Source organism: Falco peregrinus, chromosome 5 (assembly GCF_023634155.1).
Source record: "Falco peregrinus isolate bFalPer1 chromosome 5, bFalPer1.pri, whole genome shotgun sequence".
In the NCBI taxonomy this organism is placed as follows: Eukaryota; Metazoa; Chordata; class Aves; order Falconiformes; family Falconidae; genus Falco; species Falco peregrinus.
The window spans coordinates 56,076,000-56,090,955 of NC_073725.1; the positions used below are offsets into that span (position 1 = coordinate 56,076,000).

Below are 14,956 nucleotides of genomic sequence, written 5' to 3' on the forward strand. Positions count from 1 at the left end.
CCTCCCTCTGCTCTGTAGCACTTTCCCCCCCAAAGAAAAACGTGCTGTATCTCTTCTTCCACTGTCCTTTACACGGTCCTCTCCACATTTCTCATGATTCAGCCAGAGACTGTCCATAGATTTCTGAGACAAAGCACAAACTGAAGAAAATGCAGAACTGATTTCTTTCTGTGTATATATTATTGCTACAAGGAAATCTGTCTCATCTAGGATGTCACCAAGACTAAATGCGCTTAAGTCCAACTGAATAGAATAAAGGCACAAATTTAACCACTTGAAGTTTGCTGCAGTTAGCATCTTCCCCCATGCCACAATTATACCTTCTCATTTCTATCACCATGTCTCCACTACATAACAGTTCTCATAAACACTCCCCAGGGGCTCCTGGGACCGTAACTGAAGTGTTTATGTTGAATCAATGGATTCTTGGGCCTTACAGATGAAAAGTACATATATTTCATCACAGAACTCTACAGTGGGTACTTAGTTTATATGCAAATATTTTTTAATTTTTTCAAAGATTAAACATTTAGAGAAAAACGAAACCCAACAATTTTGATTAATATATTCCTTCTTTTCTTTTTTGCTCTTAACAGTGATTTTTTTTTTTTTTTTTGCTATGACAAGCAATCACCTTCTATAAATAATGTTTTCAACATTCAATTTTTTGCTGAAAAAATATTTTCGTGGAAACCTTTCAGTCAGCTTTAAACACATTTGCTCTTTAAAGGAACACATGAAGCCACATTCTGAGTATTTCCATAGCAGGGATGTGTGCTTCAGCATCTCTACTCACTACAGCATCCTCATGCCTGAGGCCTATTGGTATCATGCAGCCTGAGTGATCTGTAATGTTGTTTAGTGATAAACTTACACTGAACATACAGGTGATTAGAAACAGTGGAGTCAGACTCTCTGAAGCCATTTACTAGAGGAAAAAAGTCTTCTTTACTACACTAAATTGAAGCCCCTGAGCTACCTGAGATGATTGAAAATTACCTACAGTGTTTTGTTCGGCTAGAAGGTATTCCAATAGAAACTATAATTTTTACCAAATTAAATTATATTCTTCAATTTTCTTATTTGTCCAGGTCTGACTGAGCAATCACACTGCTCAATGTGCTCCCAAATACCAAGACAGATTAATATGGGTCCTCAGCCAAATCCTTATCTGTGACAGCATTATGCCAAGTTCTTCTGCATTGTTTTATTTATTAAAATGGAAAATACAGGTCAGGGGAACTCCAGGGAAATGTGCCAGCTAGTTCCCACCATGGTGCAAGGTCCCAGCACTGGGTCCCCAGGCAGACCAGGTGGTGCGGAGCAGTAGATGGGAGCACACGCACAGCCTGGGCTTACCAGGCATCACTTCCCAAACGCACTCTGAGGGCATGGATACCCTCTTTCCCACCATGAGGGCATAAGGACAGGCACCAGCAAACCTCTGTGCTGGAGATTTGGGAAGGGACAGGGTGGGAAGCCCTTCTCATTCCCTCTGTCTGTGCAGGGTGGAGACAGCAGTCCGGGAGCTGCACCACTTCCATATCTTCACAGCGCTTCAAACTCCTCCTGAGGGACAGCAGGAGGAGGGAGAGGGAGCAAGTGAAGCATGCACGCCCAGGAGCCTGCCCAAGGCATGTTGCTGAGATTCCCTTACTGCCTCCTGAAGTAATATTTCTGTAGGGTTGGGTCCTCTCTTCAGATTTGTGCGCGTGCACGTGCACACATGCATATCTATAGTTTTACGTGTCTTCATATAAATACACAAACACTGCTGGGACGGGACCCATACAGGGACCATATGCTGTGACAAGTGAGCAACCGCCAATTAGGAAAGGCTCAGTCCCACACTTTTATCGTTTGTATAAATAGCTTCACACTTTTCAAAGGTGGGTGGAATGGCAGGACTCACACACACATGAAATCAAAGAACCTCGGCGTAGGCAACTGCGTGCATGTGGTGTGCTGTTGCGTAATTAAATGCAAAATTCCACCCATTACTACTTTTGAAAATATTGTTCTAGAGTACCCAGGATACACAAATCATAAAAATGTTGAAATTTTATTAGGATTTTATAACATAAGACCTAAGCATTAGCTAGCAATAAAGCACTGCTACTGTAATTACAATGTCTGCTGAATGCAAAGAGCGCTGTTCTCAGTTTATGAGCTAATCTTAAAGCAGGGTGAGTGACCTGCCTCTGAGAAACCCAGAGCAGCACAGATTTCAGCCTTTCCGCAGCTGAATCCAGAGTTAAAACCTTCTTTAAAGGTTTGGCCTACTTTGCAGAAGATTCTTGGAGAGATATATAAATCCCCTTTTTCCTCAATTATTAAATACCTTAATCATTATCTGTTCTGTTAAGCAAACCTTCCCCATTCCCCATTCTACCACTCACTCTTGCATTTGCAGGAGACTACCAAGGAGACTACCCCAGCTTTCACAGTACTGGGAAATGCCACCATCGTGATGCAAGTTATGGGTCCAGTTAACCACTTTTCTTTGCCTGAACATGGACCACAAGCCTGCATGCTGCACTCCATCCCATACATGTCCCAGATTACTCTCCGTAGGGATCACATGATGTGCAGTGCTGGGTTTACAGCATCTCTGCTTTGCATGCCTTGGTATTGCACTGCGAAACAGGCCTTCGAACCAACAGCAAATACTTAGAGAATAACGGTTTCCCACACAGGGAAAGGGCCAAGATAGACAGGAATAAGTAAGACATTCAGAAGTAAAATGCAACAGGTTATTTGTACTGGTATGACAGTGTCAGTCTCGATGCCAACATTCTTAAAAGAAGGAAGACTTAAAAATATTACCAACTTAAAAATAATATTAAAAGTATTTTCAGGCATTGTGCTTTGCCCATGCCAGACTGCATCACCCCACCTGAGACATTTCCAGTGAAGAGGGGTTTTTTTTGTTTTTTCCTGATGTCAGTCTTGCACTTGGCAGTAGCTCCCCATGAACATAGAAAAAACTACTTCACTTCCTTCCTTCACTGTCCTTCTGTCCCTTCATTGCATCTTATTCCAATATCCATCACTTATTTTTCAGTTTGGCTACCAAAGGATAAACATTCCTTCTTCCAGTGCACTATTTGATGGCAGGGAAATTCAGATTCTGCATCTCCTTTCAGACAGGCTCCTCCATCTCCCCTACTCCTACCTTGTCAGAATGTGTTATCCCCAGCCAGGATTATCAATGTAATATGTTTTACGTTTGTCAAACCAGCCTCAGTGTCTGGCTTAGCACTGGCTGGTGGGAAATGCTTGCCAAACGAGCCTGCTGTTACCCCCTGCCACAGCATGTCCTCATAACAAGCTCCAGGGCCAGTGGCCCAAACGAAGACTGAAGTCGGCTGCTACCAAGCCACAGCAGCAACCTAAGCTATCTATTTTACCCTTTGCAGAGTCACACCATGAAGCAGTCTGGATGCATATTAAAAACAGAAGCAATACTGAGCTCAGAGTTTTTGTATTTGCATGTAGGGGACAGTTCTGAAACACCAGCAGGGGAAGAAACAACCCAAATCCAGTTTACCAGCAGATCAGGTAACTGGAAATCTCAAAAACCATGAATGGAAATTCTACCATGGAAAATAACTTTGCATATTCCTAAATATTAAGCACTCTTTAACTGCGCTGCTTGGACTTGTTGCTAAGTACATACTAACACCCGTGTGATTTGTGTGTATGCATGTGTGTGCATACATACCCCAAACACTTTGTGTGTGCATATATTTCTATGAAAATACAAAAATTAAACACAAATACACTTGTGAATTTTATTTATAACTGAATGTGGGTATTTCACATTCCTACTTCATGCTACGTAAAATAGAATGTCATCACAATAACCCATATTTACTTGTATCTTCCTACATTAGAGAACATTAACTCCAGGGTCTCAATACCTTTTCTGCCTAGGTAGTTATCTGGACTACTGCATATAGATACTGCAGTATCTATAGTCATAATAGTCATTAGTGGATTTACATGTGATTTTCTTTATGGAGAAATGGGAGCAGAATTCAGGAGAATTCCTAAATGAGGTCTACAGTGGAGCTCAGAATTGAATTCAGAGCTGATAATCCTCACCAGATATCAACCTTATAAAGAAATCATTCTTACAGATGGTCTTGTAAAAGGAAATATTTGTGACTTTGACTGTATTTAGGACTGAAAAAAGCTATTTTTATGTTTCTCCCTATGTATCTATCTATACAGAATCCTGCTCTTCAATGGAAGTGTCACTCATTATCTCCTCTATGCAGTGTAAGTCACCAACAGCTTCTTGAAGCCCACAGGTATGGGTTAAGGAACCTGCGCTTCAGCCTGCATTTTTGAAAAGTCTGGGACTGCACTTCTCTAAAACAGAAGGCAACATTTCCGCACATAATGCGTAAGGGTTGATATTTTTCACTGCAAGTACATGGTGCCTGATTTGAGTACGGTCCACAGACCACACCCCAAAACATCTCAGAGATGAACTGCACTGCCCAATAGTATTGAATCTGAACCCTAGCAAAGGTAAGGTAAAAATGATCCTTAATTATGTTTAACCTTAATTAACTTAATTGCTTAAATACTTAATTACTCTGGCATGACAATGTGCTACTTACATTTCCATTGAAAACTTCAGGATAGGATGAAATAAACTGGACATGGAATCATGATAAATAAAAAAAGGATAACGTAGTGATTCATATGCTATGAGCTAGAAATTTCTACCACACAACTTCCACCTCATTTTTTCCACTTCACCATCCTTTGCTCTTCCATTTCCTACGGTTTTGTTTCTCCCTCGTGTCCATTCCCCTCCTCAGCTCTGTGCTCTTTGCTCTGTTGTCCCCTAGAATCCCTCGCATGTACTCATTCAAGAAGGAGCCCCTTTTCCTCTCCTCTATGTCCTTCTGCAGATGATATTCTGCCTTCTCCTGTGTTTTGTAGCTCCTCACCCTTTCAGACACTGACTTCTCTTTTCTGTGTCTTGTCTCTCACTTGTTTGCCTTCTCATATTCAGATCACAGTCTTCTCAGAGCCACACAAGCACGTTATTTCTACGCCATAAGTAGGCACAGAAATTTACAGGGCTGTATAAATATGTAATAATCAATAATCATAATGATACCACATTAAAATTCAAGCCTACAAGCTCAGCAGCTATTGTAAGAGAAGTAATTTACAGAGGTTACATGCACAGAACTTTGCTGAAGCTTGGTAAGGGTATTAATGCAAAGAATCCCTTCTTGGGAAGTTACTAATTATTTGCTGTCGTTAAGTGCTATCTGACACACAGTTATCTGGAATTGCTTTGTAAAGCTGAAATACTATAGTCTGATCAAAAAAAGCCAATCCAGATGAATGGGATGGGAGTCACATGCCTAAGTATAGGCATCTGATGCCATTTCAGATGGTCTGGGTCTGGGATATGCCACCCACCTGTGTTTGCTGCTCCATGTGGCTGAACTTCAGGAAGTTCTGTGACCTGACTGACTGCTCTATGCAGATGTTTCTCATACCCTGGCACATCTAAAATTACACTCCCCATCCATGTTTAGGCCACCAAGGTTCAGGCTTGTACCTTCAGCTCAACAGCCCTGATCTTTGAATTGAAGTGTAAATCTCTAAAACAATCTACCTAAGAATGGCCTTGAACTCAGTGTCACACCAAGATAAAGAACAGGAAGGATGATTCCTTTGATGTTGGCTTTGCAGTCAGTTTGCAATCCCTTTACCCTTGGAAGTGTAAAATTACAGATGAAAAACAGAATGGAAGTGAGTTAAAGGTTATAAATACCTGGTGTCAGGAGTATAACAGAGGTGACAATCAGGGAGCAGATAACAAGAATAACAAGTAAGGCAATTGCAATTCCTTTCCAGTTTCTTTGAGGAGGATTACTCCCCACCAGCTCCTAGAAACATGAAAGGAAAGTGAACATTTAGAAAAGGCACTTAGACAAGGAAACAAACAGCAGAACCCAAACAGCAATGTACATCCGCAGAACGACAACATGCACCCTGCGACCATGGTGGGTGAAGCCTGTCAGCCAAATACAATTCATGCTGTTAGAATATGTTGTGTTATTAACTGAATCCACGCCAAATCATATTGTGCAACGAATAAACGCAAGGCACCCATAGGATATACGGTAGTGAAACCCACACTCCCCATCACCTCCTTGCATACAGGCACCAGCCACCCCCACCAGCACCGATCCAAACTCACTTATCAAAAGCCAATTTCCTACCAACCCTCATCAAGTCTGGGAATAAAGAGCTTTACTGTAACTTTCAAGAGACTTTTATAATAAGATGCCAGAGAAGAATACAGGAAGATAAATAATTCACAGGGGCATGTATGGAGATAAAAATCAATAAGGATATCCCCATGGTGAATTCTCCTGCCATCCCAGAAAACATCACATCTCCTCAGGCCACCTTGCATGCATTCATTCGCAGGCTGGTAGGTCTGAGAATGTGAAGACAGGCTTCATGTCTAGCACATACATTAAATTTAATCACATCCTTAAAACTTTAGAATAAAAGCTCCATCACTATTCACTGATTAGCTTTGACTTCACTGTGGTTGTACCATATGTTCTGTCTACGATGTATACAGCACCCTTGCTCTCGAGACTGAGGCTTTTATGAAGTGCTGTGTTCGCATTCACATGATCTTAAATATTTATTGCACTTTATCCCTTTCATGCTTTTTGCTGGATTCCCCTTAGCACTGTGCATTAAATGAGATTTCATGCACACATTGAAGCATCCCCAGGAATTGTATGAAATATCAGCACACTCCACTTTCCTGGAAAGCTGAATTCACTCAAGGGATCTGGCCTCACAGCCAGAACAACTCTGGATGCTCCTCCTTCTCATTTACCTCACCAGGTTAGAACTTTTGCCTTATTTCTTTGATTATGAGGGAAGGAGGGTCTAAGACAGACCTGCTGGTACCTCTTTAAAAGATTCTTCTTTTTTTCTTTTTTAATTTTATCAGGAAAACAAAAAGCTTTATAATAGACTGAGTTCTGTAATTCAGAGAAAGTGTTTCACTCGCTGTAACTTTTTCTTATACACAGCAAAATGACTTGAACAGGGAGGTCAGGAAAACCTCACAGTTTTGACTTCAGAAAATGCTGGAAAATATTTTTCAGCCTTTCCAAATCAAGAATCCATTTCACAGAAAAAGATAATGTTGAGACTCTCTTCCTACATGTTTGGGGATGAATCCATTACAAAGGCTATAAAACTGCAGTGGAAAGCCAGGTTTGATGCACTGAACATCTGAGGTAGCATCTGTATTTCATTATTTATTCTAGTTCTGGAGAAGACACAATGGTTCCCTTCCTTCTGGCAAAAAGGGGTAGAAGTTAGCACCCACTCTCTGCCTTGCCTTCCTCTCATTTGCATTTGGCTTTCTATTTAAAATGAAAAATAATTAGAAGGAACAAATGTATAGTTTATTACTCTCACTGCAGAAAGATCTGAAAAGTAGGTCAGGAGCCTTGAGAAATGCAATTTTGCCAACAAGAAAACAGAAAGAATACAAATACGTGCATTTTTATAATGTCTTCACCCTAAGCACGAATACAAATGTTAATTAATTTTTTGTATTCCAACACCTTTTTTAGGAAACTGTTACGGTCTCCATTTTTCAGGTGATGCAAATAGGCTCAAAAGAGATTCTGTGACTTTCCCAGGGTTATGCACAAACTGAGAAATAAAGCCAGGAAAAGAATCCAGGGCTTTTTAGTAAGTGACAGAAATATTCTTCCTCTCACAGCAGAGCACAGTGGGACCTAGAGGGGTGACAGGAGAATTGGGGAGATGCAGCTGAGAAACCACAGCGCTTCTACCCAGCCAAGTCATAACAGTGTCCAAGGACAGAGGAAAGACACAGCTTTACAGGTCTGATGGCAACAGTCAATTCCTGAAAATAATCTCACAACTCTCTTCCCCTTGAATGTCAGAAGTTTTAAAATTGAACAACAACAAAAAAAAGTTCATGGACTTTAATTAGATGTACAAACCCAGATGTAGTTCAAAAGCTTAATAAAACCTTGCATTAAGTGAGGTTTCCTCATCCATGAATCCATGAGTCCCAGTGTGATAGAAATCCACAGACATGCTTAAGTTTTCAGCACATTAATACTTCCCCTGAATCCATTATCACATCATAATCCATTCATTCTTCAAGCATCCAATCAATATTTGAGCAAAAGAACAACAAAGACTGGGAATTTCTAGTGTATCAAGAGGAGGAAAACTATTCAAGATCCCAAGTTTGGGGTTTAATACACTGCAAGGAAGCAGAAAGGAATGTTTTCACTTTATTTTCAAAATCCCATCAGGAAATTTCCCCTGATAAAAAGCAAGAAAAGACAAATGGCATTTCAAATAAATGTAAACAGCTTTATTCTGCACAGGTTTGGAAAGCAGCTTTTTTGTTCTCCTCAGTCATTTGAAGTCTCTTTCGATGGAATCACCACCAAACTGCTGCACACACACGTATGTGATAGCACCACCTCAGAGCTTTCCTATCTATTTTTCTGTTAATTCCAGAGAGATGTTGCTCTGTCACTGCGACCAGCTTTTACTTCCAGGAGATTTCAGCCTCACCACCGGTCCACGATACCCCATGCCCTCGGCAGCCAGCTCCCACCCTTTTACAGGGGTTCCCACCAGCGGACACATGCTCACCGTGCCCAGGAAAGCCTCTGTGCTTGGGACTGAAGCCAAGCAGGTGTTTAATTAAGCCCTAGGCAGGTACAAATCCAAGCACATAAATAACGTTCTTGAAGTGGCACCTCAAAAGGTTTGTCTCCAGCACAGCACAAAGCTTTAGTTTGCCCATTCCCGCACGATCCCAGCTCACCGAAGCAAACAGAGATCTAAACCAGCCGGCAGGCAGATACCCTTCGTGAACCACGGCTGTTAATCCTAAAAGAACCGCTTTGGATTTAATGCTGAAATCTGAGCACAGTGCACAAATGGATATAAACCAAATGCACAAAGTTTCTGCTCTGATGAAGTGATTCTACTGAAAATAACATAAAAGGGAACGTTAAAACAAAGGCAGTCACTGGCAGGAGTCACCTGCTCTCGGCTTCTCATGAAGAACGGTGCCTGCACGACCTCTGCAAGCAAGCTAAAGCCCTGCAGCCTGTTTTTTTTTCTCCTTTTTTCTTTTGCTGTTAGCTTTCCAGCCCCTTCTTTCTCTTACATAAAACCTTAATTGTTTTTGGATTAGGAAAGTAAAACAGATGTTACCACAGGTTTTAACATAAGCACACTTCATTGATGCTGCGTATGAAAAACTGTAAATGTTATCGCTTTCATCTTCATTTCTGATTGAAAAATAACCCTAACCACCTGTGAAGTTGACTTTGAAGCCATAAATCCAGACATCTACAGTATTTTAAGACTCTAAAATACACATCTGTGATGACATATTTTCCTGCCTGTGAAAGAATCACTGTACTGACATGTTACGGATGAAGGCTGGATGTGCTCCAATCCAAGATGCTGTCAACAAAATTATTTCTGGCATGTTTATTTGAAACCTGCCAGAAGTCTGCCAGCACAGTGGCCATATTACAATAATGTAATAGCTTCTTAAAACAAAAGTTTCATCAAGCACAGCTTTTGGGTTTTAATAGCCATGTCTATAGTGCTAAATGAAAGCAAGACAATATGGACAACGCTTGTCAAGTATTGGCATTATTTATTTAAAGCTGTATGCCCTGGACCAAACTCTCTGAAGTATCAACAGTGGGGTGGTGATGGTGGGCCTCTTTGTCTTTTTCAACATGGAGTTGCCACTTCTGTGCAATACCAACAAAATCTAGGTGTGTTATACCAAAATATTCGCATTCCAGATCCATGCGCTGTACGTGAGGGCCTTTGCTGGGCCAGGTGACACTGGGCCATGGCTGGGGACAGGAGACTGAGCTGTCATCTCAGGTACAGCAGTGAAAGCAGAAAGAAAAAGAAACCCCAAGAAATTAATGGTCTGAAACAATGGCAGGATGGGGTTTATAGCAGTAGCTTTGCATGATTTCCACGCTTGCCATTCTTGCAAGCTCTGCTTCTTGATTTTTTTTTTGTTTCTACATTTTGACTAAATAACCTGAAATACTACACTCATAAACACACTAAATGAAAAAAATAATCTAGCAAGCTTCTTAACACACATGTAATCAAAAAATATGTATTCTGCCTTCACCTACCTTGTTCTGAATTAAAACTTTTGCCTGGTGATGCAACAGTGAGTGCAATGACTCTGGCAAGTCAGCTCACCAATTTCAGAACATGGTGCAGAATAAAAACTATGCTGAGGAATTAAAGTACAGGAACACACTTGTCCCTGGCAAAAGCTCCTATGATGTTCAGTGGAAAAATAATTTCACTGTTAATTAGTTCTTTACAATACAAAATTGCTGCAGATTATAACTGCTAAACAGTACAACAAAGGAGATAAAGAGTAGGTAACCCATATGGTTAGATTATTAGACTTGTGTTGCAAAAAAGAAATATTAATTGCAATGACAATGGCAGTAAACTAGATGCATTGCAGTGGTTACAGCAGGAGGTTCTCTGAGACCTCTGGTTATTGTGATCGATACTGCCTCACTGTCTCATTGCAGTCCTCTGTCTGCCTGGATCCTCTGCTGTTCTCCTGCCTTAAATTTAGGATGGAGGTTCTTTGTGGGCAGGAGTCATTTTTTGTACCCTGCCTGGCACAGTGGAAACCTCAATCACTAAAGAACTTTAGCAGTATCGTAACACGGATAAACAATAATAAGCATGTAACTGCATCCTCCTCATCTCCGAATTCAAGCTGAGTTAGTTTTGTCCAGGGCTTTTTATTTATTAACTTTCCTCTCCTCCCCACTCGCCTCCCTCCCCTCTTGCTGCTGCAGACCACCCTGAGCTGTGCTCCAGCTGAAGTGTGATGCTGAATATCAATCAGCTTGCAGATAAGACTCAGAGCCTGAGCCTGAGGCTACAGTAAACTCAGTTGTTCAGATGCTAAAGGTGACACTTTAGAGCCAGAGGATTAAAAACTTGGTCTGTTTTTATAAATGAGGCATGGCATGTATGTGGACTTTCCTGCAAGGCCCCAAGAGAAAGATTCAGAGGGATGAAACCATCCTGGCTGTTGCGGTGATGAGAGACAACTACGTTATGTTTTCCTTCCTTCTCTGATGATAATAAATGCTTTTAGTGATAGGGAGCAATGACTTAGTAACATTTAACATCTTCACTGTCTACTCCTCAGCACCATGAGAAAAATCTTTTACCCTGCACACAAGGCAACACATTATACTGCCTTGCATTTCTGGGAGGCTCTTTTATGAATGCCCTAAAGCCACTCCTTTTGGCCCTGTAGCTCCATCTCCGCTCACAATTTTCTGCAAAGTGCACATACGCAAATGTTTTGAGGTTGGGCATTAATGGAGGGTTTGAGAGCGAACGAGGAGAACACTGTATCTGTAACACTCAGCTCTCTGTAAAAAATAAACCTTGCATCTTTTATGCTTTGATAGAGCTTTCAGTCTTACAAGTTTCTATTACAAAGCCAGCAGAAGAAAATGAATGCCATCTGCACCTTACACCTAAGCGTTACCTTTAACAAATGACGATTCTCCCACATTTTTAGAGCAGAAGGCATCAGATCCTCAGCTAGCATTGACCGACACAGATCACTGGCTCCACTGGAGCAAAGCCAGTCTGTGTCAGCTACGAGTGAAACCCACTGCTACTTCTAAATTTTAAAAAAGAAAAATATCTGTAAAAAGATCTAGATACAGTAATATCTGGAATTCCTAGCTGTACTGGTATTGCAGAAATAGATACTTAATAACTTCCCATTATTTTTATAAGCATTATGATGAAACAGTTTTGGATCACCTCCAGACCTGGCAGCACTAAAATATTCATTTAGTATCTCTATATTTTGAACTGGCATCTGACATGACTTGTGTACCTAACTACAGTAACCACATTGCAACATCCTCCTACCCCCTTATGATGTAGAAATAAGCAGTGCTGCTGTTTGAAGCATTCCCAAATTATTCCTAGTGCTTAGGGACAGAGCGAGTAGATGGTATTTCCAAAATAAGTTAGAAGTTGGCAATGTGGACACTGAAATCCTGCCTAGTTCTCAAGATGACAAAAATTCAAGCTGTGAACACCAGCTGGACCTGTTGCACTAAGAGTGGCTCCAGCCAAGGGCATGGCCATCTTTTGACCCATGTCCAGGAAAAGGGAGATGGCCATACTGTACATCTGTATGGCACGACATATGTGATTAGAGATACTTTTAGACGAGAACTGTGGTGATCTTATGTAATGTCATTTTATTGATCTTCTTCATTTTCCCACCATCAGTTTGGTTCATTCGTCTGTGCTAACCTAGATGTTTTTACAGCACCTGATGCATCGGGACTGTGAACCCTCACAGGGGCCCTTAGCTGCTCCTGTAATTCAAGTCATAATTAAAGATGCATTCCCAACAGTGACAGATCCCATAAACCCAACAGCATTTCTTTATTTCAGTGTTTGATACAAGCACACACATTCATCCACTAAAACAGAAACAAATCATCTCCTAGGGTGAAATATCTGCCATGGCACCAGTAAAACCTGGTTTGACACTTAGGATTTTATTACATGAGAGCCTGTGTGTTCATCAAACCCATGAAAAAGCTTGGCAAACCCCAAAGACACAGATAATATCACTGATTCCAGGACCCCTTTATGCCACAGCCCTTGCTCAGCTCCAGTCTTCCCACTATGATGCTCTGACAGCCTGGGTCCCTCCAAACCGAGCCACAACACACACATGAGCCTTGAAAACAGTTCATACGCATGCAGAAAGCATCTGCAAAGGTGATACTGCCAAGGCATACCAGGATGACATCTCTCTATTTCTTGAAGAATTATGCTCTCAAGAAATGGGAAAAGAAGCTTCTCTGCAAGATTTCAGAGCTTGGCAAAACCACCTCTCAGCTTTGTCGTCTCCCCCAATTCCAATGAAATGCCATTCTGCTTACATTTGTAAAAAGGCAATTACAATTTTTAGTGAAACTATATTGCAGAAAAAAAGAAAATATCATTCAATTTATGACTCTGAACACCAGGGAAGAATCTGTGATAAGGAAAGTAGTGAGGTGTTTAATCTCCCTGGGTAGAAAGACAGCATTAGAAATTCTGTTTAATATTATATTCTACTAACTCCTAGGTGTTTTTTTCTGTAATCTAGTTTGTAAATAATTTGTTTCTAAATGGTAGAGGAAGGAAAACATGATGTGAACAAAATCTAATTCCTAAATAATTTGTTTGGGAACAAGGTGAGAAAGAGCTGTGAAAACAGCCAATTTTTGAGGTCACAGCACTGCAGAGACAGTGAGAAGAGAAACACAAAAACCATGTGTACAGCAGGGGGGAAGAAAACAGGTTTATCAATTTCATTTTGCACTCTCCTGAGGTGTCCATCAAACTCAGGATGCAAAAATTGCACTGCGTGGTAAGAAAGAAAAAATTACCTCGCCAGGTTACTTGCAAACACTTCTGTGATAGAGTAATTATTATATGAATTCATGTGTGAATTAAAGCAGCTGGGGGCCAGGGGATGGTCACTCTTCCATTGGTCCACATACGTGACTCTCATTAACATGCAGCAAAGCTTCATGCCTAGAATCATAGAATCGTTTAGGTTGGAAAAGACCTTTAAGATCAAGTCCAACATTAACCTAGTGCTGCCTAGTCCACCACTAAACCATGTCCTTAAGTGTACAACCTCCCATGCCAACCACCATCTAGCATTACTTTCTGAAACACATCAACTGCTTTTTGTTCAAAATGCATCTTTCTTGTCATCACTTCTTACTGATGAACTGAGACATCCACAATCCCACTAAAGATGATGGTGGATTGAGGATTTCAAATGAGGTCCCTGGCTGGCATGAGGGCTGCAGTGTGATGGCTCCTGAAGGTCCTACAGCTGTGGGAACAGTTGGTCAAACCAGGTCAGAGACAGCATTGATCCCTGAGTCCTGGAGTTGCATGGGCAGGTGAGGGACATGGACAGACCGAGGGGTAAGAGGATGGCATAGATGGCACTGCAGGGTGGAGGAGGCTGCAGTGCCAATTCAGAACTTTTTGCAGGGAAAGAACATCTGATCAGAGCCCATAATAATGGGATTTCAAAAGTAATGAAAATTACCTGAACCTCCATGATAAGACACAACATAAAATGCTTTTACATACTGAACAAAGAAAAATGTCCAAACAAACAAGCATGTTATGATAAAATCTATTTTGTGTGCTCACTAAAACCCTCTATAAATCTAGTAAAGAACCAGTAAAAATCATGTATTTCTGCCCTCCGTGGGACTCGAGCAATGTGTGTTTTACATGACAGTTGAGTTCAGGAAAAAAAAAATAAAATCCTTCAAATAAGCCAGTAGGATCTCACAAGAGACAGAAGTTCATCCCCATTTCAAGCCAGAACTTGCCCTTACTGAGGTCAATAACAACATTTTTAGTAGCATGCCTGAGTCCTTTAATCTTTTCCATATATCATCGTTAATCAGATTATGGTGCTGGACACTCAAGCATCTGAGTGTCCTATTAAAATCAAAGTACAGTGTACGTGGCATGTAAAACGCAAACTCTAGAGTTATTCTGGATGCTAAAATTCACAGATTATTTTTATACATCTCTAACACAACTTTTATTTCAAGCACCAGTCATTCACTGTTTTGAAAAATACAAGTTGTTTGATGTATGGATGTTTCAAAGACAATGCACTTGCATTATTCATCACTGTAGCAATAGTTATATTAAGATGCTACCTATCTTACAATTTTACCTTCAAGAGGATCTTCATTTTCTATTGTTTCTAGGATCAAGTCATATTTTATTTGCGGGT

At 40.8% G+C, this 14,956-nt stretch overlaps 1 protein-coding gene across 4 annotated transcripts in view; it reads right to left on the reverse strand.

Annotated features, from left to right (window-relative positions):
• The window catches only part of DPP6 (dipeptidyl peptidase like 6), a 572,063-nt gene that overhangs the window by 176,386 nt on the left and 380,721 nt on the right, over positions 1-14,956 (reverse strand). For all 4 annotated transcript variants that reach the window (XM_055805889.1, XM_055805888.1, XM_055805890.1 and 1 more), the window contains exon 2: positions 5,810-5,924. In XM_055805889.1, coding sequence (XP_055661864.1) covers positions 5,810-5,924 — 115 coding nt within the window. The remainder of the gene's footprint in view (positions 1-5,809; positions 5,925-14,956) is intronic.